This window comes from Diorhabda carinulata, chromosome 11 (genome assembly GCF_026250575.1).
Source record: "Diorhabda carinulata isolate Delta chromosome 11, icDioCari1.1, whole genome shotgun sequence".
NCBI classification, from domain to species: Eukaryota; Metazoa; Arthropoda; class Insecta; order Coleoptera; family Chrysomelidae; genus Diorhabda; species Diorhabda carinulata.
The window spans coordinates 9,078,544-9,103,487 of NC_079470.1; the positions used below are offsets into that span (position 1 = coordinate 9,078,544).

At 30.7% G+C, this 24,944-nt stretch overlaps 3 protein-coding genes across 12 annotated transcripts in view; 1 reads left to right on the forward strand and 2 right to left on the reverse strand.

Annotated features, from left to right (window-relative positions):
- Positions 1–1,190: 1,190 nt before the first annotated feature.
- LOC130899591 (40S ribosomal protein S3-A) lies at positions 1,191–2,380 on the reverse strand. Its single transcript, XM_057809643.1, has 2 exons — positions 1,904–2,380; positions 1,191–1,582 (listed from the first exon to the last, which is right to left on the reverse strand). The coding sequence occupies exons 1-2, from the start codon at positions 2,298–2,300 to the stop codon at positions 1,251–1,253; spliced, it is 729 nt and encodes a 242-aa protein (XP_057665626.1). The 5' UTR covers positions 2,301–2,380; the 3' UTR covers positions 1,191–1,250.
- A 448-nt stretch (positions 2,381–2,828) lies between these two features.
- LOC130899587 (anaphase-promoting complex subunit 1) lies at positions 2,829–18,798 on the forward strand. 2 transcript variants are annotated; one of them, XM_057809629.1, is made up of 26 exons: positions 2,829–3,045; positions 3,093–3,601; positions 3,653–3,972; positions 4,034–4,314; positions 5,960–6,090; positions 6,249–6,440; positions 6,617–6,803; positions 6,926–7,089; positions 9,367–9,494; positions 9,912–10,181; positions 10,276–10,877; positions 11,048–11,220; positions 11,506–11,726; positions 11,866–12,103; positions 12,161–12,399; positions 12,495–12,635; positions 12,750–13,026; positions 13,435–13,541; positions 13,596–13,814; positions 13,864–13,990; positions 14,633–14,834; positions 14,989–15,224; positions 16,681–16,822; positions 17,404–17,510; positions 17,750–18,080; positions 18,359–18,798. In XM_057809629.1, the coding sequence occupies exons 1-26, from the start codon at positions 3,022–3,024 to the stop codon at positions 18,740–18,742; spliced, it is 5,952 nt and encodes a 1,983-aa protein (XP_057665612.1). In that variant the 5' UTR covers positions 2,829–3,021; the 3' UTR covers positions 18,743–18,798. The 2 variants fall into 2 exon arrangements, with proteins under 2 accessions (XP_057665612.1, XP_057665613.1); XM_057809630.1 differs by having other exon boundaries at positions 2,830–3,045; positions 9,367–9,488.
- Positions 18,799–18,844: 46 nt separating this feature from the next.
- LOC130899588 (uncharacterized) overlaps positions 18,845–24,944 on the reverse strand; it is a 152,088-nt gene continuing 145,988 nt past the window's right edge. For all 9 annotated transcript variants that reach the window (XM_057809636.1, XM_057809634.1, XM_057809637.1 and 6 more), the window contains one exon: positions 18,845–24,877. In XM_057809636.1, the coding sequence (XP_057665619.1) occupies positions 24,740–24,877 (138 nt within the window). In that variant the 3' untranslated portion in view covers positions 18,845–24,739. The remainder of the gene's footprint in view (positions 24,878–24,944) is intronic.

A 24,944-nucleotide genomic window follows, 5' to 3' on the forward strand; every position in this document is an offset into this window, starting at 1 on the left:
TTTCTTTCTATCATTGTAATGAGACGACAATTTCATAGCATAGTACACAAATTCATAAGACGTAATGAGGTATGTTTTAGTTACTATAGCTCCAATTGATTCTCACTAGCGCAGCTTTATCTCAAGTGAAGACGCATCAATACAGAATAAAAAACTTTCATTTGTTACCCTTGTGTAAAATATCTTGCTTCTATCATATTCAGTCTTTTTATATTAAACATATCTTTTTGCAAGTTTAAATACTTTTCGTTTCTTTCAGGCATGTGTTAAATAGTTATCCTTCTATATGAAGTTTAATCCGAAGGAAGATATAGGTATTTTGGTTTTTTTTTACCATTTTTGTTAACGTTAAAATTTTAGTTTATCAATTTTTGTATTCTCTTTGAATCCATTAAATGGAAATGGTATTGTCTGATTGAAGTCTAGGGTCTAGATTAATAAGTAAAAGCGAACTGAGTGAGATCTCTAAAAAATTTGAGAATATGGTATAGTGAAAAACTAGGAATATTCTCGATTTCATCATCAAATCAAGTTGCGTGTATATGAACTATTGAGAGGGTTTTGAAAATTCCCATCTTCTTAAAGAGTAGAATATGCACAAAAAGGTCAAATATGACGAGAATAAAGGTTGTATATTGGAAACACTCTTTTCAGATGAAGTTACTTTTCACTCAAATGGAATAGTTTAAAGGTACAATCATTTCTCAAAAACCCACACTAAATGTGTGGAGCTGTTACAAACTGTACTGAGAATTTAAATTTTTGTTACTACTATGCAAGAGCCAACCAAACCATTTGAATACTAAAGTTGTTGGTCAGAGAAAATTCTCTTTGTAATGGATACACGAGCAGTAGTTTATTGTGGCTATTAATCATCTTATAGAAGGCCCACAGGACCTTTCAGTGTAGGTAGTGAACACTGTTCATTGTAAATGTCACCAACAACTATTGAAGCAATTCTAACTCAATTTGTTATCAACATAATCATCAGCTTCACAAAATTCTCATTTGGCACAAACATTATGTATATCCGAGCTCGAGAGTTTGTAAAAAATAAAATTGGTTTTATTTGCAGAAGATACAGACATTACACATTCTAATACCAGAAACAGCTAGTAATAAAATGATTTGAACAATGAATAGGTAAATCAACTTCAATTTGCTCATATGATTGAAATAATAACATAACATTGAATTTTTAGAAAATTTTTAATTTGGATATTTTTAATTTATAAAAAACATTAAGACCCTCATGCTACAGCTACTGGAATAGCTGGAGGAGCTTCTGGTTTTGGGGCTTTAATTTCACTGCTGGGACTGGTCGGTAAAACTTCTTCCTTGGGTTCTACTACAGATACATTATCAGGAAGAGGTTTCTTAGGGCCAGTTTTGCCACTGGGATCCCATGGCAACATTATCTTGACTTTGATTCCCAACACTCCTTGTCTCAACAATACATGACGGGTAGCTGTGTCTACATAATCATTACAAGGGTCTCCTGAGTGAATCATAAGACCATCGACGAATTTCATGGATTTAGCTCTTTGTCCTCTCAATTTACCAGATACAACTACTTCACATCCTAAAAATAAATATTTCGTATAATGTGATAGCTCTTAATTGCAATTGAAATGTCATTCACAAGCTTGTGAAACAATATATAAGGATTTATTTATCTCTAAAAAAAACAGAAAAATATTTAGTTGTTAATCAAAGTTTTCAGTACCCACAAAAACAAATTAAACTTTCAATTAAAGAAAATATAGCTGAGTAGTTTTTTACTTGCTGTAGTGCTCAAGCCAAGTAAGAAAATGAATGAATGAATGCAAGAACAGACAATAACTAAACTTGGAGTACTGAAAGTTAAAAAGCAAATTCCTAAACTTTGTTTTCTCTAGCTTACCTTTGGCTCCACATTCCATGATGTACCTTAAAACACCGTAACAAGCCCTTCTAACAGCTAATCCTCCAATCAATTTGAATCTAAGTGATTCCGCTTGGGCAATAGCACATAGACCTCTATTGGCAACTTTTTCTCCATATAACACTACAGAATTTTCAATAAAGTTGAATCTCTTTTGAACTACAGAGGTCAATTCTCTAATCCTTCTGTTCTTCTCACCCAATACTCTATCAGTTCTGGTTGCCATAATAATAATTTCTGTACGTGTAGGGGTAACACGCACTTCCACTCCGGAATATCCATCCTCTGAGAGTTCACGAGTTAAAAATTCATTCAATTCGGCTTTAAAAACGCCGTCTCCGACAAATTTTCGCTTTTTTGAAATTGGGGTTGCCATTTTCGTTCAAGTCAACTGCAGAAAAGAAAAAGCCACGAGGAAACTGTGAAGTAGTAACTTTGGTTGGTACTCATTTCCAACATACGTCATTTGTCATTAATATTTCCGTCATGTAAAAAGATAATAATATTTCTATGGTCCTGTAATTTTGCTATTATTATAATTTCAGACAAATATAGCCAAGAGTTTTTTATGGAAGAATGAATTAAAAGTTCATTCATAGTTATTTTTGAACTTGATAGTTATGGGAAAGCGATATTTATTGAGATGATAATTCAAAGACATTTTACTAAGCTTAAAAAAAGGAATATCAGCTTTTGGCATATTAATTGAAAAATTGTTATATATGGAAAACTTACACAGAATTCAAAATATTTTTCTACTATTAGTATCTGATAACGGATACAAAATAAATTCGAGTAAATTGAATAACCATATTTTTTATTATAAAAGTATGGTGGCTATAAGTAGAAATGACCTATTTGACGATGAAGTATGAAACATATGAAAAAATTTTTTCACTCGGTACAGGATATTGTGAAACATATCTTAAAAGTTCATGCAGTGGAATGAGCAGACGTGTGGGGGTGCTGTCAATTCTATTTAAAGTTTTTCAAATTTGACATATCATTGATTTTTTAAACAAAAACTAAACATATAGAGTAAATTCGTTATAAATTAAATTATAATTTCGGCAAATCTGGATGAAAAGGAAGAAACAATGATTGCTGCCTCTGATCCACAGGTAAGTTTAAATTATAAATTTATTTCTTGATAATTATTGCGTTTTAGGAATATGTTCCAAGTGGCCGGCAGCAAGCATTTCGACATCCCGGCCCTTTGGAGTCAACGATAAAGCACAGTAAAACTGATGTAGATGAATTCCTCTTGAACAAATTTGAAAAAGTGTCATTAACGGAGACAAAACGATCAGAATTTTGGACTCTCAGGAAAGTCCCTAATCCTAAAGTACTTCAGAAATATTCACAGGATAGTTCTAAGAATATTAATAAAAGTTATCAACATACAAACTACAAAACCAGACAAAGTGATTTTTTGGATGAATCTGTTAGCTTTAAAACTAATACTGATACTAGTTTAAATAAGTTAGGAAAAAGATTATCTGATGTAAATTCTCCCAAATTTTCCAGTAAAAGGTTATCTGGTGAAGGAGATAAAAGTATTTATGAACCAAATAAATCTCAAATTCAGAAACAAGGACAAGATACCCATTTCTTGATAAAATCTGATCCCACATATATGGAAGATGAACTTTATGTTAATGGTCATACTGCCATTTGGTTAGTTTTATATAAATTTTCATTTCAAGCGTAATGTACTGTTATTTTCAGGTCAAGAGGATTAGTAAATAATCATGATGATCTTGATAATGGAAGGAAAACAATATGTTCCTATACATCAGAATCTGTTATTCACCAAGCACTTTGGTGTACATTTTATTGTGAATGTCCAGTTTTTGAAGAACATATCATTGATTTGCCAAATTTAGATGAGCCAACAGGAAATCCAGTAGAAGCTGTTTGTATTACTGACTTACATAATATTAAAGTATTCACTCCAAAAGGTGAAGATTATACGGTACCAGTTCCTTTTGTAATAGATAAGATTTGGAGTACCAAATATGGAATTCTTATATCAAAAGAAAACCAAAGTTTGTTTTAGATTAATTAGAAACACAAAATATTTTTATTTAATTCAACATGGTTTTCCAGGTTTTCCTAAAGATAATATTTATGAAAATAGAGCTACTTTATTCTCTCTTGCTTATCCTTTGGATGACATCTGCCCTGTGGTTATGAACCAATCTTCCAACTTGAATATTATCAATAATAACAACATGACTGTCATTTATACAAATGACGATCCCAGTATATGTATGATTTATGATTCTATCACCAAGCAACATAGTGTTTACAGAATAAGGAAAGTGAGACCAGATGAAAGGGAATTTGGTGATAAAATTGCTAGTATCTCTACAAGTCAGTCAAATAAGGTAAATATACCTTTTCAGATTCAAAAATGGATCACATCATTTTGTTTAATGGTTATTGTGGGTTGACATTATTGGAAGGCGCGGTTGTAGTATCTCTGTTTGGGGGACGGGTCACAAAAATAAAAAAAGAAAGGAAAGAAAAAGGAAAACTGTGATTAGAAATTTTTTCCATTTCTACTTTTTTCTACTTTTCCACTCATATTAAAAGATTGTGGTGAAAAATGTATACCATAAGGTACTCTTCAACTGATCTGACTCTACATTTATTTTGTTAGCGGCTATCTGTGGAAACTGCGGTTTTTCAATCTAAGTGGTTGGAGGTTCTGCTTGCATCGTTCTGTGCTGTTATCTCTACATTTATCTTACTTGTCTTGTTTCGATTCGCTTGAATTAAAATTTATTCTCTCAAGTAATTGAAACTCGATAAAACCATAAACGTGTTGGTCTGAGTTTGTTTAGATTAGAACCTGAAGATAACATCAATCTCTAGTCATTTCCTCATTTCTATTTACGTCAACACCTTTTATGTTGTCAGTCGATTTTGCAAGCACAGGGTGCTGATCGTATGACTTTCAATTATATTTTTCACCATATCTCTTTAGTAGCGATATTGAAAGTTTAAACATCTCTTTGGCAAATAGCTGGAAGACTATAGCAATGAGTTATATAAGTCTGAGCTGTTAAAAATTGTTAATTAGTCTAACTACTTCTGAGTTTGACATTTGTGGTAAAGTACACCAAGATGGAATTTGCTTCTCCTTTGACCTATCCCATATCATTCATATTTAACCATTAAACATTTGATTTCTCATATAACAAATACTTAAAAGAAGGCTTGTGTCTGAATCGAAAAATAGTTTTTTCTCGAAGCCATAAATCTTTTGCCCTAGTATTGAGCTAAAACTATAATTACTAGTCCTTTTAAACATTGAAAACTATAGAATATTGTTTGATTTTTGTCTCACAATAAATTTCTTTCAATCTACAAGTAGATGTGTATATTAATTTATTTTCATGCAGATAAAGAGCAAAAGAGAATCGTTGGTTGTTTTTTAAGTAGGATAAGGGAAATTTTATTATAGAAGGAAGGTTTGTTGGAGTTAGCACTGATATAGGAGTAGTTCCTCTGTAGGACTTGAGTTGTGGAGGTTGCGTGGGGTTATATGTGCTTGCTGTCCTGGCTGAAAAGGAGAAAAAGCGAACGACCATTGGCCAGAAGAAAACGAAAAGAGAGCTCTGATGTAAATAAAAATGGCAGTACCTGAAAAAGGACTGCTCGAAAGTCAGGAGTAAAGTGCTGTAGACTTTTGGTCTATATTCGATTATGGAGCGGATGTATGTTTTGCACTGATGAAGTAAAGTCCAAATTTTCTTTTGACGCTGATGGAGCGGTTGGTGAGATATGAATACATCAGTTTTATTATTGGATATGGTAGTCGGATAGTCAAAAGCTTTTTAACAAGTCCAGCATACAGATATTGTAATCTTTACTCATCCACTTACAGTAAATTTCATCTTTTCATATAGTTAATTATTTTTTTAATTATTTATGGGAAATTCAAATATATTACCATATTATTTTGTCTAGTTAGTAATCAAAACTGTATAACTTCATATCTATATAATGTTTTTTTCTACTTTTTAGTTGAAAAGTCGTTTGTCTATGTGGGATAATGTAAATAATAAATATATACCTTCTACTCCTCTCAGTATAAATGGATCAAATATTGCCCAAACAGCAAACTCGAGATCTCAAAGTTCTATGGCAATGATGAGGTAAAAAATACTGATCATTTCATACATACGACTCATTTAAATTAAGATTTTGTTGTATACGTAAAGATTTTTTAATCTGTAGCAGGTCTCGAAAAGAATAATAGATATACTATTTACTTAGTAGTCTTAGATTGTAAAGTAATATTAATTTTTTTTAGCCGTTGTCAATCTCCAGCACCATCATCTTACAATAGCCCATGGCCACCACAGACCTTGAAAGTTCATACAAGTTTTAAAAACTCAACTGTATTTAACAAATCTTATTTTGATTTGTCAAAGAATGCTTCATATCTTAGAGCAACACCTACAATATGTTTGGATTATTTGTGGACCGACAATTATTCTGTACAGTAAGTGTAAAGTATTTTTATTAATTTTATCTATCAAACCAAACATGGGACATGAAGGTGAAAACTAAGTAACTCTAGAGCGAGAATTTTTCTGGCATAAAACTAATTTAATCATAACATATATAAAAATAAGAATAGATGTATTGTGTTGGTAATTTAAAGGAATATTTTTTTAGAGATAGTAATACAGCAGCACCAGCATCTAAAGTATTTTTCGTGGATGACTTTGTTGGACAGAAATATTTATGTTATATTTTAGAATCACGTTCTCAATTATCTATTGTTAAAGTAGATTTTTCAAGTAGAAATATTGTATTTGGGATGTTAACTAGTATTAGTGCGAAGGATGCTACCCATATTCCAGTAAGTATTTCTAATTTAGATTATCATATTTTTTGTCCACTACTTTTTTCGTGGTATAAAATATTTCATATTTCAAATTGTTCTGATAACAGTAACTATTAAATCTACCTGTACTGTTTTAGCATCTCCACATGTTAGCTATTCTCGAACATGGTGGCAATGTCACCCTTTATTCGGGACTGAATATTATTGGCAAATTACACATTGGGGGTACTTTAGCCCAGCATACTCCATCTCCATATGTAAGAAGACAAACACCACAAGTTAATTTTTCACCTTATCCAAAGTGAGTTCATTACATTTACATTATATACAAAGTGTCATCAAAAAACACAGCAAATCCATTTTAATACCCTCCATGCTATGTCTTATACAATTATACCCTTTTTGACGATAAGGTAATCACGACAAGACAAAAATTCAGAGTTCCTAAGGAAGTGACCTCCCCTTGAAAAAGTTTGTCAATCAAAGTTGCACATCAAAATCATGGTTAATAGTCTAGGTGCCAGTGGCAGATTTTCAGGGATTTAAATTATGATTAATCGCGACCGTCAACTGCGACTCTATGGGTGGGGCGAGCAGTGGCAGCCTCCTACGCACGGAGAAAAAAAAAGTTTTTTCGATCATTTTCTCCTATTTGAAAATTTGTCAGATAATAGTTTACCTAAAATTTTGAAGGAAAAACAAAGTCATACCATAACATGGTGGATTATACATCAGGTAGCTGCTTGAACATGAAAAAAAAATACTTTCAATGACCTCCTCTCAACTAAAAATTTATCTGGTGATTGTTTATATGTTACTATGAATGAAAATTAAAGTTAGCTCGCTGTATATTACTATACACGCGGACTAATAATTTTTCTTTTCATATTTTCACAGATGTTGATGATGGTGATGAAGAAGACATGATTGCATGTAGGTAACTCTGACAGTAAATCAGAGATAAAAGCTACTTAAGCCAAAGCAAGAATGAAAATTATTAATTTTCATTGCTATTTTTAATCAGTTCATTGAAATAAAAGTTAACTAGTTAAAAAATACGCTACTGTAATGTATCTTCGGGATAACCAATGATGGTTGACCATATTCTTTGTATTCAAACATTGAAACTACTTTGAAATAAACTATTTATTAAACAATAAAATCAGTTAAACTTCGTTTCAATAATCCGACGACCATACTCGACGAATGCCAGACTGTTAAAGACCTCGTATCTGTTTACAGACCGCTTTTAAGTACTAAAATCCTATTGTACAAAAGGCGATAAATAATTATATGTATGGTCGTTAGAGTCACTTCGATATAGAATAGCCAATTAACTATGATGTGGGTCCCCATTACAATCGTGTACAATAAATCTTAATGAATACAATAATCCTTAAGTTAGGTAGCTAAGTATCACCCAATCAGATGATTAACAGATCCTAATGGTTCCCATTAGGAGGTAAGTCAATTTATATACAAGAGGTTATATCTCTCATAAATTATTCATGAATGAATTTACTCATACCAACAATACCTCCAATATTAAAATTTATATTTGTTATCAAAACACTCAAATCAAGCATACTGCTGAATAACTTAAAAACACGTTATTTTCTCTCGGATGAAAATTAAAATATATAAGAATGAAAAAAAATCAGGTTGCTGTAAGTCAAGGGAAAAGTCGCCAGCTGATAAGATTCAGTAGGTGACAGATGCTGCTTCGTTAAACCTTTCTAGGTTCCAGCTGACAAACTCCACTAAGATACAACGAGCTGACATTTTCATTCATAGTAGCATATAAATAATCGATCATAAAGTAACTTGTTAGTTGAGAGGAAATCATTGAAAATATAATTTTTTTATGTTCAAGCAGTTACCTGATGTATAATCCACCATGTTATGGTCTGATTTTGTTTTTCCTTCAAAATATTAGGTAAACTATAATCTGATAAATTTTCAAATGGGAGGAAATGACTGAAAATTTTTTTCTCTAAGCCTCCACTGCCCGGCCCACCCACGAAGTTGACGGTCGCGAATATTCATAGTGCAAGTCTCTATTGCCTTTTTACGCTCGAAAAGAAATAATTGACCTAAATTGTACCTGGCTAACCTTTTCATTAATTATGAGAACATAGTAGTACATTCAGAGGATCAACTATAAAAATGTATAAAAAAAAGATCTGAAAAATGGCTTTTCTTCATTGTGACGTTCCCCACTGAAAGTCACTTTTGATTTGCAAGTTTTCAACTACTAAAAGTGCTCAAATGAGAGGTATTTAGGAAGAAGGGGTTTAACATCGAGATAAGTGCAATGCTACCCAAGGAAAGCATATGCTTGCAGTCATTGATTTAACATTGAGATAGGTACATAGTAAGCCTAGGGCAGAACTTTGAAAGAAATTAATTCAAACTTAATGTTACTTTTTTACTTTGTGTTTAATGAAATAATTCACTGTGATGTTTGATTACATATTATGTATAGTTATAGGGTCTTAAATTATAAAATTGAGTTTGATTATATATTTTCTTTAAATTGTACTCTTATCAGTTGGCTGCATTACACTTTATGTTTCAGGCGAAGCAGTTTATTACCCCATATAAAATCAACAGATCCACAGTTTGATGAACATCTACTTTCTCCAGTTCTGCCAAATATGGTACCAAGAAATCCCATACTTCACATGAATTTTGCAGAACGTAAGAGTAAATAATTTGAATTTTAATATAATATCAACATACCCCTTTGAAAGCCGTTTAAAGTTAAAAAAGAAAAAAGTCTGTGTTTTTCATAAAAAGGGTCCTTTCATCTAAAAAAGTAGTTAATTTTATTCATGGTGGATAGTGAAATTACGCATTTACAAGCTTCAACTTGTCTCCAGTTGAAAAAAATATTATCCCAGCTTGATACATGTACATATTATACACTTTAACTCTTTCCTTTTGTACATTACATTTCTGTTTTTGTTGTACCAAATGATAAAATGCTGTAATTCTTCAAACAAAATGAATCACACATATTAAACAACATAAATTGATACATTTGAATTATGTGAACTTAATGTTTGATTAAGGAATAAAATAGATTTTTTTTCAAGCTCCTTATATGCTATTCGATTGCAGATGATAAAAAAGTGACGCTGAATGGACTTATACATGCCATTGAAGATAGGATCACACTGAAATATTCCGATGGTACATTTTATAGAATAACTCTTCCAAGTTTAGCGTCAACATCGTTAGTTGAGAGTTGCTTAATTGTTATGCGTCAAATTTTGCAAAAAGACGTCGCTGCTACACTATTTTGTAGATGGTATTCTACAAAAAACGTCATAGGAGCAAAGGATATAACTTCTGAGCAGGAATGGGCTATGTTTACAAATCTTATATTTGGTAAGAACTTCATTAGAAAGATTGGTATCAATTTTTGGTCTTGTCTTGTTATTGAAATAACTGAATGTTTTTGATTCATTTATTTTTGCTTCAGAACTTTTAGGTTACGATGATGAACAACTCCAGGATTCCTCTGGTGAAGTTCCAGTAACGCCATCAAACGTTATCAAAAAGCAAAAGTGTTCTACGGGTACTGATAATGATTGGATGTATATATGCAACTCTGAACACAGAAAAATTAAAGAAAATATCAACTTTACTCTTAAAATAGAGTGTACAGAAAATATTGTTATAGATGATTCTAAGAATCGAGAAAATATAGACACAAGAGGTGTATTATTTCCATATATAAGGCAAATTCACTTTAATCTGCATTTGTTATATGAAGATTTGAAACTGAATACTTTAAGATCAGAGGAATTATTACCTTTGATGGAGCTCTTGAATAAATTAGCAATTGATTTGAGTCTGGATGAATATAATTTGCATTATTGGTTAGATTTTCCTAATCAGGCAGTTTTGAAAAAACATTCAATAATACCCCAAACCGAATTGAAAAATATAAACTGTTGGCAAGGATATTCAGAGAAACCGATTAGCATTTTCAAGTACATTTACGATCTCTTAGATGGTGTACCTCTTAATCCATATCCATATTTAGACGATATATGCTCCAGATCAAGAGATATTTTACAGGTAATGCTTAATTCATTTATTAAATCTAGTAAAAGCAAATAAAAAATAGATTAGAAGGTTTTGAAAATTTGAATATAATCCTTCAACCAATTAAGAAAATATATTTAAATATCTAATGACAAAAGTTTTAAATTTGATTGCTAACTTGTTTTTAATGGTTGTTTTTTTAGCTGTGTAGTATTATATCTCAAGCTAATAATGACCCAAATAATAAATATCGTTTTGCTAAAGAACTCAATGGATCAAATAACGAAGATTTTTTGCAAACTCCATTGATTTATAATAACAATTCATATTTAGAAGAAGCAGTACTGCTAATGGTTGAGATGAAAATGACAACAAGGTAAATACAAATATATATTAATTTTAATTGATAAATATTCAAGTTACTGGTTTTATTATATATAGTAAAGCAGGAATTTTATTTTGTTAAAAATTACTACATTAGATTTCTGATACATCCGTATGATCACCAGAAAGTATTAAAAAAACCCCTCATAATTTACATTAATTATTATTTCATTATCATTACATTTTAAATTAAGTTATTTATGTTATTAATTCTACTCTTGTCATTATAAAATCATATCTTGAATCTGTTGTATCTCAAATATGGTGAAATTTTTAGTTTCTTGGATACATTGCCATACTCAATTTATTTTATACTCTATGATACTCTATGGAAATGCAGAGAAAATCCTCCAGCTGATTGGCCGGCTGAAGCATACTTTTTGCTTTGGAGAGAAGATCTAGCAGCAGAGGCTATAAAAAGTGAAAAAGAAAAAACTGGGACAACTCAGGAGCTTGTGGGAATGTACAGTAATACTCAACTCGAGGATGTTATGCCAGGTAAATAAATTGAACTGAAGTATTTTTTCACAAGTGCCGATTCTGTTTATTAGTATATGCCTTATATATTATTTCCATTCAATTTATGAGGTGCAAAGAAAATAAATACATCAGTTGATTGTAGCTGTTTTTGTCTCAGGTATTAAAGCTGATTTCGAGCAAGTCGATGGAATGGAAGACATAGACAATTCCCTTATGAAACTGCGATTTAGTGAAGATGTAAGAGTAAATGAAACTCGTAAAATGCTTCAGAGTTCAAGACCAGTACCTATTGTTTTAACCCAAAGACCTGATGTTTCTGACCACGATTTTATAGAAGAACAAGAGAAACATTTATATGGAATTTGTATAAGAACAATGGCGCTTCCAGTTGGAAGGTAAATAATCTATCAATTTAAATAAAAGCAAAGGACATCTATTATAAATTTTTTTAGAGGTATGTTCACACTTCGTACTGCTACACCTGTGATTACAGAACCTCTACCAGCTCCTCCTTTGTGTTTAACCGGTAAAGCACCTCCTAGAGGAACCACTGTTGATTTAAATCACATAGATACTCCTGCTAATATGAATTTGTGGCCTTTATTCCACAATGGAGTGGCAAATGGTTTAAGAATTACCCCCGATGCTCATAATATTGATAATACTTGGATTATTTTTAATAAATGTAAAGGTAAAGACATTTATTACTTCTATAAAATAGCTTTGTTTAAATTGATACTAATATTTATTTTGCTCGGTTATTACGAATGGCTTAAATTATTACAGGTAGTAATGATTTACAAATGGAACATGCAGGATTTCTATTAGCCTTGGGATTGAATGGTCATTTAAGGAATTTGGCTTTTAACAGCACTTTTAATTACTTAGAAAAACTGCATGAGATGACCAGTGTTGGTGTTTTACTTGGTTTGTATTTTTAGATTATTTTTTAGGTAAAGATATAGAAATTGAAAATTATAATAGAAGTATACAGAAGTATATTTTATAATTAGTTTTATTATTCTAAAATATTTTTTTTAGGTTTATCGGCCGCTTTTAGGGGCACAGCTCATCCATGTCTCACAAAAACATTAGCCATCCATGTCGAAGCTTTACTACCGCCTACTTCTATGGAACTGGACATTCCACAAACATTACAAGTCGCTGGTCTGCTAGGTATAGGTTTGGTTTATCAAGGAACCACTCATAGACACATAACAGAAGTATTACTGACTGAAATTGGTAGACCTCCTGGACCAGAAATGGAAAATAGCGTGGACCGGGAATCCTATTCTTTAGCTGCAGGCTTGGCCCTAGGGTATGTAAAGTGATTTTGATGTTATAAACGTCTGTTGTGCAGTATATTTAGAAATTGGGAGTTTTTTCACTTGTATTGAATTTTCAGCTGTTTCAGTTCTGTCTTCTGCAGGATTTAAGACTTTCGGTTAAATCTTGTTTAATGACTTTTCACAAACTAAAGCCATTTAACCCTTTATCATCTGAATGTACGGCTAGTAAACAAGACCATGTTCACTAACATCCAGAATATATAATTAGTTGATAGATGATCTATCTGAACCATGTTTAGAGTTCCCAAAAAGCCCTTTACTTACTCAATTACTTCAGTTAAACTCTAAGTTGAAATATTTTGTTTAATATTCACAATTCAAAATCGTATTTTCAATTGTGTGATTTATTTATAATGACAGTAAATGCAATTTTACAGATTAGTCACATTAAAAAATGGCGAACGTCCTTCAGGTTTATCAGACTTAAACGTCCCCGATACCTTACACTACTATATGGTTGGTGGAAATAAAAGACCTCTAACTGGTATGTATATATTTGTTATAAAATTTCCGAAACTAAATAAAAATTTAAATGTAGGTTCACAAAAAGACAAGTACAAAACTCCTTCATTCCAAATTCGTGAAGGTACCTCAGTAAATCTTGATGTTACGGCTCCGGGTGCTACTTTAGCTTTGGGATTAATGTATTTAGGTACTGGAAATAAAGCCATCGCCGACTGGATGGCACCTCCACAAACACAGTATTTGTTAGATTTTGTACGACCCGACTTCTTGTTATTAAGAACTTTATCTCGATGTAAGTCATGTAATTAATTTTAAACACATTAAATATTGTATAATTTCAGCACTGATTTTATGGAATGAAATTGAACCAAGTAAAGATTGGGTTGAAAGTCAAGTTCCATCAACAATAAGGCCATATTGCTTAGTAAAACCATGTAATACTGTAAATGTAGATTATGAAGCTATGAAGTAAGTTCTTTATTGTTATTATGCTTTTAAGATCACTATTCAATATTGTATTGTTTTTCTTATTTATTTATATGATTTCTATTCGTAGGGAGAATTAATAGAAACTGTCTCTTACGTTCTTAATATATTAAGAACACTACACTTAACCACTTATCACTTAACTAACTTAAATAATTTATTTAAATTCTTCGATTATTTTGCTAATTCGTTCTGTTCACTACGACTATTTATTATAAACTGAACTGAACTGCGTAACAAAAACTCCTTGTATATCTAAAAATCATTCTCCAAAGATCTAGAAAAATAAAGAAACAAAACAATGTAAATAAACCGCTTGCTATAAAAACTGATATAAAAACAAAGATCAAACAAACTTGTCGAATTTTAGAATTCTACTATATCTATTTCTTTGCCAGTTGAAAGATCCATCTCAAGGACAAGGTTTTGTAACTGTTAATGTATATAGACTTGTTATCCCTTTAATCAATCCCCATAATGGTTCACTGATCCTCAATAGCAGTATCAAGTTTTATTAAATGGGTATACAAATATTCTAGAATGAATTTCATTATGTTTACTAATTAAATTTACATCTTTTTTTATTAATTAGCAAATTCAAAAATATTATATTCTTTTTTATAGCCAAGCATATTGCAATATTGTAGCTGGAGCTTGTTTTGCAATGGGTTTAAAATTCGCAGGAACGGCTGAAGAAGAAGCTTACGAAACGTTACTTTATTTCTGTCATATGTTCACTTCATTAACAGGAAAGTCTATAGCAGAACTTGCTGGAAAATCGACTATAGAAACATGCCTAAATGTTCTACTCTTGTCAGTATCAATGGTAAATTATAAAGAATATTTATTCGATAAAACAATTTTAAACAAGTGATATGATTATGTGGAAATTTTTGTTTAGATAAAATCACCGAAAATCTTTGAAAATTGAACTATATAAAAAATAGAATATTATTTTAGTAAATATTCTATTTGTTTAGGTGATGGCCGGTACTGGAAACATTGAAATAATGCGTTTGGTAAGACATTTGCGGCGAAGAGTAGGGGTGTCAAGTAGCCCCGTTGTAACGTACGGATCACATTTAGCTATACATATGGCTTTGGGTCTATTATTTCTAGGTGGAGGACGTTATACGTTATCTAATTCAGCATCAAGTGTGGCCGCGTTAATTTGTGCCTTTTATCCCAAATTTCCTACACACAGCAACGATAATAGGTAAGATGATTAAAATCTAAGTAATATTGATGGTTGAATGAAAAAAAAATTCAAGTAGTTCGGTTATTCATACTACAGTTACTTTTCTTGTTGATATTAAATTGCTTTACATTACTGACAGAATGAATAATGCCACGAAGGCTTGTACGACAAAAGAAGCCAGAATATTGGCTTAACTTATTCTTGTGTTGTGTGTTGAATAGATACTTCTGAACCCAAACAATTTTAGATGAAGATTTAGATATACATAATTATTATGTGACACTTATAGATTCAATTATACAACATACAACTCTTTGACTCCATTTGAACATAATAAATTGAAAGCAAATATGAGATAAAACGGTAGTAGCAATGAATTAATCAATCACCTACCATCATTAACTTTTAACACTAGTCCCCCGGCTGGAGACTTTTTCTCAAGGAAATGGTATTCGGTCTAAGTTAAAATATATATTTAACTAGTACGTAGATGGGATGAATGGGAGGCCACCAGCTTTTAAACAAAGTTCAAAGTGAAGTAAAAAAAATAGTAAAAAAACTGGAACCACCTTATGATTTGAATTAATAAAAACTAAATAAACTACTACTGTACACGATTTTGCAAACTAATATTAATTGCTGTCAACAATAAAAAAGTTTTAACGAATATATTTATTAAAAAAATTAATAAAATTCGCATTAATGCGTTACCAAGACAGCAAAACGAGTACAAACGTATCTACAGAAAGCCGGAATAGTTGCCACCCTCAACTGAGTTCCAAGTTGTTGGAGATGATTATAATGTAATGGTACACAGGTTGTGCCTTTTATGGCAACTAAACTCTAACCTGGTAGCTTTAGAACTGCGGAAAAAGGAGAAACGAGTAGGAGGAACAGATCTGGATAAAAAGGAGCTTATGCTCTAACATACACAAAAACAGAATTTATATTTTTAAAATATAACCAAACAGAAGTCTATTAATTCTGTTTCCAAATGAATAGAAAATAAGCATACAAAATTTGCTTGATATGATTTTCTAGTAAGTTATGAAAGATAAGAGAAATTTTGAAAGCACCACATATAAAAAGTTGAATAGATATCAGAAAAACTCACTAGAGAATATAAAGAATAGAGACAGTGTCACCACCAATTTACTTTTATGATTCAACTTTAGTGGGCGTTGTAGTTAGAGGACGTTTTAGAATCAACACTGAGATTTATTGTACTTTCGAAGTGTGAGGTCGACAGCAAATTAATTTCTTCAAAAAATTTAACATGATAATAAAACGGAAGTGACTAATGAGCAGCAATAAGTAAACAATGGAATATGAGAAATATTTGAGGAAAGACGTAAAAGGTCGATTCACATGTTACAGAATTTATTTAATTAAAAGCTTAGTTAAGATATATTTTTTTCAGTAGTTCAAAGAAGTTGTAAAAGGGATAAAAGTTATTATTTATTTAAATTTTTAGGTACCATTTACAAGCGTTTAGACATTTATATGTATTAGCTGTGGAAGCTCGATTGATAATACCGAAAGAAGTGCATTTAGATGAAATAAGTTACGCCAATTTGAGGGTAGTAAAGTTAGATGGCACTGTTCTGAATGTAAAGGTGAGTCAAATAAGTTGGAATATCTGGAACCATTGACTAAATATACTATTTACACTAGCACTACACCAACACTCACAATTACAGTGTCTGACTTAGTTTACTTTTAGTCTCTGATGACGATAACTTGGTTATCAAAACGCGCATAAGACAGAGTCATTGTGAGTGTTGGTGTAGTGCTAGTGTGAACAGTGTATTCAGTAAGAAAGGTGAGACAGCTAATTTACTATGAGTATTTTCATTGCATTTGTGTATATATTAAAAACGGATTCTAAAGGTTAATTCTACCTATTATAAATTATTACAAACCTATTTATTTACGATATGTTTATTGGTTTCATAATATAAATAGTGTGTAATACTTTATCTGCACAGAAAAAACCTCTTTTAATCCAAGTTTGCATTAAGTTCGATTTGGCTGCCTAATCATTCATCTTGTGCACATGATGTATAATACAACATTTTGGGATGTACCCAGCTTTTTTTTTTAGATATCGGAAAACTACCTGATATACTCCCTCCTCCGAATGTCGTCTTTCTAAATGATATTAAAAATTTTCACTATGTATGTACTTTATTTTTAGGGACCTGGCATAATACCAGATTTAAATACTTTAACTAAAGTTGAAGTTAACGATGAAAGGTATTGGCCGGTTGTGTTTGAAAGGGGTAAAAATTGGAATTTATTAGAGTAAGTAATAAAAACTTATTATATATTGAGAAATAAATCATTTAGTTGTAAAATATTAATGAAACCAGCGCAGCCTTGTTGTAAAATGTTTTTTGAATAATTTCAACTCATTATTTTTTAACCTTCTTCATCTCGTTATTTTCACTTCACTTTCTACAAGCATTCTAAATATTGTTTCTACTTATTTCTCCAATTGAATACAAAAAATTCAAACTCTATAAACTTTTATTTAATTTCAGGAAAATATTGTCAACGACAGGATACATCGAAGTGAAACAACGAGCAGGATGTCTAAGCTATATTTTAGACAAATTTGGATACCGCAGTCAGCTCGCTCGTACCCTTACCCATTCCTTGGTTGTACCATGGGATCCATCTCCGTCTTCAATCACTTTATTCACATCCGATAAGTCAGTGAAACTATTTTGTAGATACTTTTTGAGTAGCGATAATGCTACTGAATCCTGTTTACTTGAAGCTAGATTGAAACAGACTTTGTCAAAAATCACGTATGACGCTGTAGTTAGAGATAAACTCATTGTGATAGTAGTGTATATAGCTTTAGTTAAGGTAAGTTTAATACTATATTCCATTATATATATATATATATATATATATATATATATATATATATATATTATATATATATATATATATATATATTATATATATATATATATATATATATATATATATATATATATATATATATATATATATATATATATATATATCTGTATGTGTTTCAATAGGATTCCTGTGAAAAATAAGGCCCCAATACATATGTCACGAATCATGTCAAAGAGAAAATACTTTAAGGAATATTTAAACGGATTGTCTTTTTTTAGGTAATTTTAGATCTAGAAAATAATCCATGTCCAATGAATATATGGCAATTTAAAATAATTGCAAAACGAGTTATGAAAAGCGACTGTTCCAATCTGCTCTCCAAAGAAATAATACTCTCACTACGCCAAGAATACATGAAAATTTTTGATAAATGGGAAGATAGCATGAAACAGGTACTGCAGAGATATTTACAAGGAGTTTTAGATTTCAGTGGATCTACTGATAATTTGCTGTCCAAAAAAATGTCTGCTTATGTGATATTTTTCGATTTTCCATGGAACTGTGAGTCAGTCACTGGAGAGTTTTTGGAAATTTTTGAAAAATTAGCGAATAGTGGTTTATGTACTGAGACTGTTGAGAAGATTGTTAAAGTTATGAACTAATTTAAGATATTTTATAAGGAAAATAAATTTATTTTTTCTTAATTATAACATTTCAACATGTCTTTTTCTTTAGGATCAAATTACAGGTTCAATGAAATTCAGTTGTAACAATTTTTCTTTATTAGACATTAAAAAAAGAAATAAATACAATAATAGTAAGTGCTAAAAGTTAGCTAAACGTTAATCACTAAATGAGTTCGGGTTTAGGCTGCCAAAAAATTACAAAACCTGATAGTATTCAACTATTTTATTTCTTTTCAAATAAGAACATATTAAGAATAACTATTAATTAGTCGGTATTAACATTAGTAACTGTGAGATTCTGTTATTATACTAGTTATAGAATAAATACACAGGGCGTTCATAAAAATATCACAAACTAGGAAAACAATGACAAAATTCATATTTTCAACAAAAATATGAATCCATTGAAATATGATTAATTCAGGACCGTATTTAAGAACAGATGACTAGAAAACATCTAAACTGGAACCATTTATTTTACTACAAAATAATTTGATGTGTTAAACTATGAATATATGAATATTAATAATCATAGATAATTTTAAGGTGTGAAATTTTCTAAAATAATGTGAGGAAAGTGGCAGATGGAATGTAACCTACTTGATAATCTTAGTCGGTGAGCCGATCGGTTCCAGCGATTGGCGGTAATTTCACACACTTCAAAGCAGGTTTTAACTAAATAATAGCAATATTTACATAGTAATCAATTCATAAATATAGTTTTAAATATTCAATGGAATGAATTGGGAAAAATTTATTTGGAAGATGGCGAGACTGTTCAATGCTGAAGGTCAACTCATATTTTTGTAATTAGATAAGAGTGATGGATAACTAGTATAGAATAGAAATATACGAGATTAACAACATGATATGAAATTTGTAGCTATAAACTATAATAAATTAATTACACATCAAATTATCATATAAGATGACAACAATGTTATGAATTTAATGTTTTATCATATGATATTGTTTGGTCCTAACAAGCTCCAAAAATTTTCACAAAAACCCTGCATAGAAAATAAATAGAATCCAACTTCAAACATTATTTTCAGGTACAATACAATCCAAAAGAGACGCACCCGTCTCGTAAACATCGTTCCAAATGGGCAGTAACGTATTTATCAACATGCAATTTCTCATTATTTGCAATGACCATTTCACATTAGTTGATTTTTTTTAGTATAATCTTGAATTGAATATTACTCAACAATTGCAATATTTGACAATATTAATAAGATTCAACTATTACAAATGATCACTTTACATAACTACATAAAAGTAAAAAACAAACAAAAATACTGGATCTACACTATTCCCACACACAACTTGTCAATAAAACGCTCAATAGTCATTGAATAAAAAAAATACTTAATTTTACTGTACGCCTCATCATTTTGGCTGGTTGATACAATATATGGATACTTACAAAGGCACTTACGTGTTTAAACCATAAATTTAACCTCAGTTTTCACCAGTTAATTTGAAGCTATTGAAAAAATAATTCGGTGCAATACGTGGCAGATAGTCCTATGGAGTATAAGAATTGCTTTGAGATAACACAATTTAATAAAAGTTGAGTACCAAATGCACAACTCACATAAATTTTAAAAGATTTGTCTGAATATTCACTTAAAACGGTTTGAAGTTGAAAATATAGGGAAATGAATCCTTTAGAGAAGAATAGTTAGTAGAAACTTCATTTTGATGTAGTTCATTTTATAGCTGATAATACGTCATCAATATGTTAAATGAAATTGAACATATCATTTCTATTCATCTTTATTATTAAAAAAGATAAGAACTAATATCTGCAACAAGAAAAATCTGCTTTCGACGAACTTTCAAATAGTTTGTCGACACGTAATTTCTATTATCAAAGGCGCTTGATTAAATTGAATGAAATCTAATCTATCAACAAGATTATTTGTGTATTTCATAGCAAAACCACTGATAACAGAGAAATAAAAAAATGGTGACAAATAATTAATATTGAGGCATTTCTATTTTTCATCATTTTTTCTTCTCTGATTACTAGTACTAAAGAAGATGCTTGTTAAAGGAAATGTGGTTTGTTTTCTACAAAGCATTGAAATATATCTTTTAAACTAATACTTCAGTTATAAGAGCGATTTTTATAAATCTATAGACAAAAACTGAGGTTAACCATACAAACCTTTAATAAATGCACATTTTCTATAATTCTACTCAACAAAAAACACATTTAAGTACACATTTTCAATGAATAGAGAAATACCAGCAGAACTGATTGAATATAATATATACATTTCCATATTTTCCTCACAAAAAAATCATTGAAATAAATTACTCTTTTACACAATACTCTAATATGTAAATATAAACAGTGTGAAAACAACGAGAACAAAAAAAAAATAGTGATAAAATTTAGTGATGCTCTTGTATACATATAATATCAGCAATAACACGAAATGTTACAACTATACTTATAAAAAAATTTATTAAATTGAGGTAAGTAGCAGCCATTATTTACAGATATATGAGGAACTTTAAATAACCTGAAACTTGAAAAATCACCAATACCAAAATACGGAAGGGGCGCATTTATATATATAATAAAATTAAGATTAATATAAATATCGAATACAAATTACATTAGTTTGCAGCTTTAATATAAATAAAAATTAGTTATTGAGGAAAATCCCAATATCAAATATGTGCTTGTTACTGCCATAAACTAATTTTAAATAGTTTAAATACTTTACTGAAAATTTCATCAATCAATTTTCTCAAATTAATTTATTCTTTTGAAACCATAAAAGCATGTTTTGATTCGTGCCAAAATTATATTATAAGTTTGTTCCAACCTTCTAGTCGGTACCGTACTTGGAACGATTATCGGAAGCGTTTATAGATATTTTCTGCGCAATCTCCGACTATGTACCGTTCTTGTAACAGTACTTGCTATTAACCAAGTATCGAAAAGACCGTCCCGGAAACAGTTCAACGGTTGGAACACAAATAAGAATCGTTTGTATAACGGTAACTACCCGGTTGGAACACGTAATATCTATTGCGCAGAATCTTCATAGTACCGAGGACGGTTTTTTGATGGGTTGGAACGAACTTTATAATTGGTTTCAAAATACTCAAATTGAAATTTTAATTATTTCTTAAAACGCAACTGTCTAATTTCATAAAATGCTGTTAGTTAACACTAGGAGTGTTCACTGAATTGAGGAACAAAATCGAAGATCGGATTTATGAACAAATATCTTCTAACCTACTAAGTAATGTTCTCAATTGATACGTGGGGTCCCCACACCATTTTTACTCTTATGTATTTAAATGATCCCGCTAAAAATGGGGCTTGCTACGCCCTCTACCTGTAGTTCAGATGTTAGACTACCTGTTACGTTACTTGTGAGGCGTCAGTTCTTCGCAGCCTTAGCTCAAAGCAGTGTCAAATTTGAGGTGAGGTCAATTGTACCCCAGTGTATCAACGTTATTTTTGAGTTGAAAATTAAAAAAGAAAATTGTAATATATAATTGCATTTTTTGAGAGTTTTAAACGTAAGTAGATTTTTATACCATGTTAGATTTTTTAAATTTTTATGTAATAAGTTAATTTGAATGATTTTTAGATGGCGTATAAATTGCGATCACGAGCTCTTCGAGAGATGCTCTTTACTGAGGATGATAATGTGGAGCCAATCGGCCAAGAGTCTTTCGACGAGGAAGACCATGTCTCCGAAGATGACTATTCTCCTTTGGAAGCGGAGGAAGATGAAGAAAACGACCCTTTGGCACAGCGTCTATTAGACGCTAGAGAACGTACCCGACTCGTGTAACTTCGAGTAAAAAACGGTTACAAATGGTCAACACAATATCAATTCTAAAGAGCGCATAACAAGCAAAAATTAGCAATGTACTTGATTAAATCATTATTAGAAACTCGACACAAGAATCCAACCTTGCGTACCGACCTTAGACTGAGCATTGCAGAAATTTTAAATGTGTAAGCTGAGCCGATTACCATCGAAATTGAGATAAAAAGATGAAATTTATTGGCTAAAACTTAGGCTATCGAAACTTTTTTTTAAATATACTATTTCAAGCATAAACTGTTAATTTTTTAGCTTAAAATATTAAAAACTAAACAAATGCAGCTCATTTTTGAAAAAAAAAATCATTTTTTCACTTTTTTGAATAGTTTGTTTTTTTCAGCATGGAAACATTATTATGCATTCGATCTCTAAATAACACATTGAAATATGTTAAAAAAATTCTCAAATAAAAATATTAAGAACTTGAGGAATAATAAACGTTCTTCGACGTGGAGTCCAATAGACATGTGGCAATTACATGATTTTTTTTAAGTGTGTCAAGTAAGGGTTAATATGATCGACAACACCAAAAATGATACAGGCATCTTCCATTACTATAAACACAGTTAGTAATAGGCTGAGAAGATTAGAAACAAAAGACAAATATTGGAAAAAACTAGAAGAGAATTAGGAGTGACGTACCTTTGGTTCATAGAAAACTTTCAATAACATAGGGAAGAACGACATATAGAGGATCGTAAAAAACAGAGGAATGGATGAAACAACTAATTAGATTTAAAATACTGTATAATAATACAATGAATGCTATAAGAACAAGGTACGAAATGCCAAATACATAGTACAACGCGAGGTGTGATAGGGTTATACTCGTATACTAAACCCACTAGAAGACAGGTAGATAGGTTTAAATATTTAGGATGAAAAATAACGGAAGGATCGTGAATAAAATGAGGGAGAAAACAAGGGCAGAAATATAAATAAATACCTTTTTGACAAAGAAAGAGATACCGAAAGAAATAAAAACACAAACCTTTGAAAGAATAGTGACTTTCGAGCACAAACATGGACCACAATATAAAGCGAAAGAGCATGGAGATTAGAAATCTGAGCTAGATACCTCAGATTAGATAGATAGGTAGATAGAAGATACAAGATAAACACGGAATGAGGAAGTTTTAGGATAGTTGAATGGAATAGGAAAAGACAGAAAGTAATGGATAGAAAAGAATGAAGGATAGGTTGGAAAAGTGATACTACATTGAATCACAATAATACAAAGTAATCTGATAATTAAACAATCTAGCAATTTATGTGTTTGTCTGAGCTTTCATTTATGTTTGCTAATTAGAGTGTGTCTCATAAATCTGTAATTGACTGTCTCAGAAGGAAATGTCTGAAATAATCATGAATTTCATCAAATTATTATGTAAGAAAATTCGTGAACACTCCCGGTATTTTCGTTTCAGAGTAAATTCAAATTTTTGCGACCCTCCTTTCGAGCTACTTTAATGAAAAAAACAAAAGTATAGCTGTCTACATACAGTGCGGATAAAAATCACACAACAATTTGTATATTAACGATAACTAGATTTAACAATTAAATTAGGTAATTCAAATAATAAAGTTTTTTCATATTTTCAGCTCCATTTTTTTACATTTCCATAATTAGTAGTTAACAAATATATTACCCAATAACATATAAGTCCATTTTTGCGACAAAACGATATTTGTTGCGATTAAAACATTCGGAATAAATAAATAAAATTCATACTAGGTCAGTTTAAGATTTCACAATATACGCCAACGGAAATTTTGTAGTTTGAATAAACTTATCTCGTAAGTTTCAAAAGATTGTCTACTTTTTCTATAGTAAAATCGTGATCCTTAAATATATTCATATTTACATATTGGAACAACAATTTATATAGAAATAATCTTAAAATTGACCTAGTTATGTGATGAAGCGTATTTTCAATGGGTATATATATATATCCTAAAAAGAGAGCAGCCTTTTATGGATGGTTTTAATAGAGAGATAACAGCGGACCGATGATGAAACTATAAAAACTTTCGATTTCTTAATGACCCTGGGTCACCGATTTTTCGATTCGGGTCCCGTTAAAATTTAAAAATTGGTGAAGTTATTCTACCTACTTTTACATCTCTCTATAGCACACTCTACCGCTCTAGTGATGTTTTCAAATACGGGTACTTGCTTTCTATTTGCTAAATCTGTGATATACACTCTGGCTCTGTTGTAATCCTTGATGGCATTTTTCGTTAGCTGTAAAAAATGCAATTCATTTTATATATAATATTTATAACATTTAAAAATCTAAAGGTGTTCTATT

Excerpts from the sequence above, each read along its gene's own strand:
- LOC130899591 (XM_057809643.1), bottom strand. The coding sequence starts at position 2,300 with ATGGCAACCCCAATTTCAAAAAAGCGAAAATTTGTCGGAGACGGCGTT. Across the intron at positions 1,583-1,903 it reads CATGGAATGTGGAGCCAAAG|GATGTGAAGTAGTTGTATCT; the intron begins GTAAGCTAGAGA and ends ATTTATTTTTAG.
- LOC130899587 (XM_057809629.1), top strand. The coding sequence starts at position 3,022 with ATGATTGCTGCCTCTGATCCACAG. Across the intron at positions 6,091-6,248 it reads AGTTCTATGGCAATGATGAG|CCGTTGTCAATCTCCAGCAC; the intron begins GTAAAAAATACT and ends AATTTTTTTTAG. Across the intron at positions 13,991-14,632 it reads GTAGATTATGAAGCTATGAA|CCAAGCATATTGCAATATTG; the intron begins GTAAGTTCTTTA and ends TCTTTTTTATAG.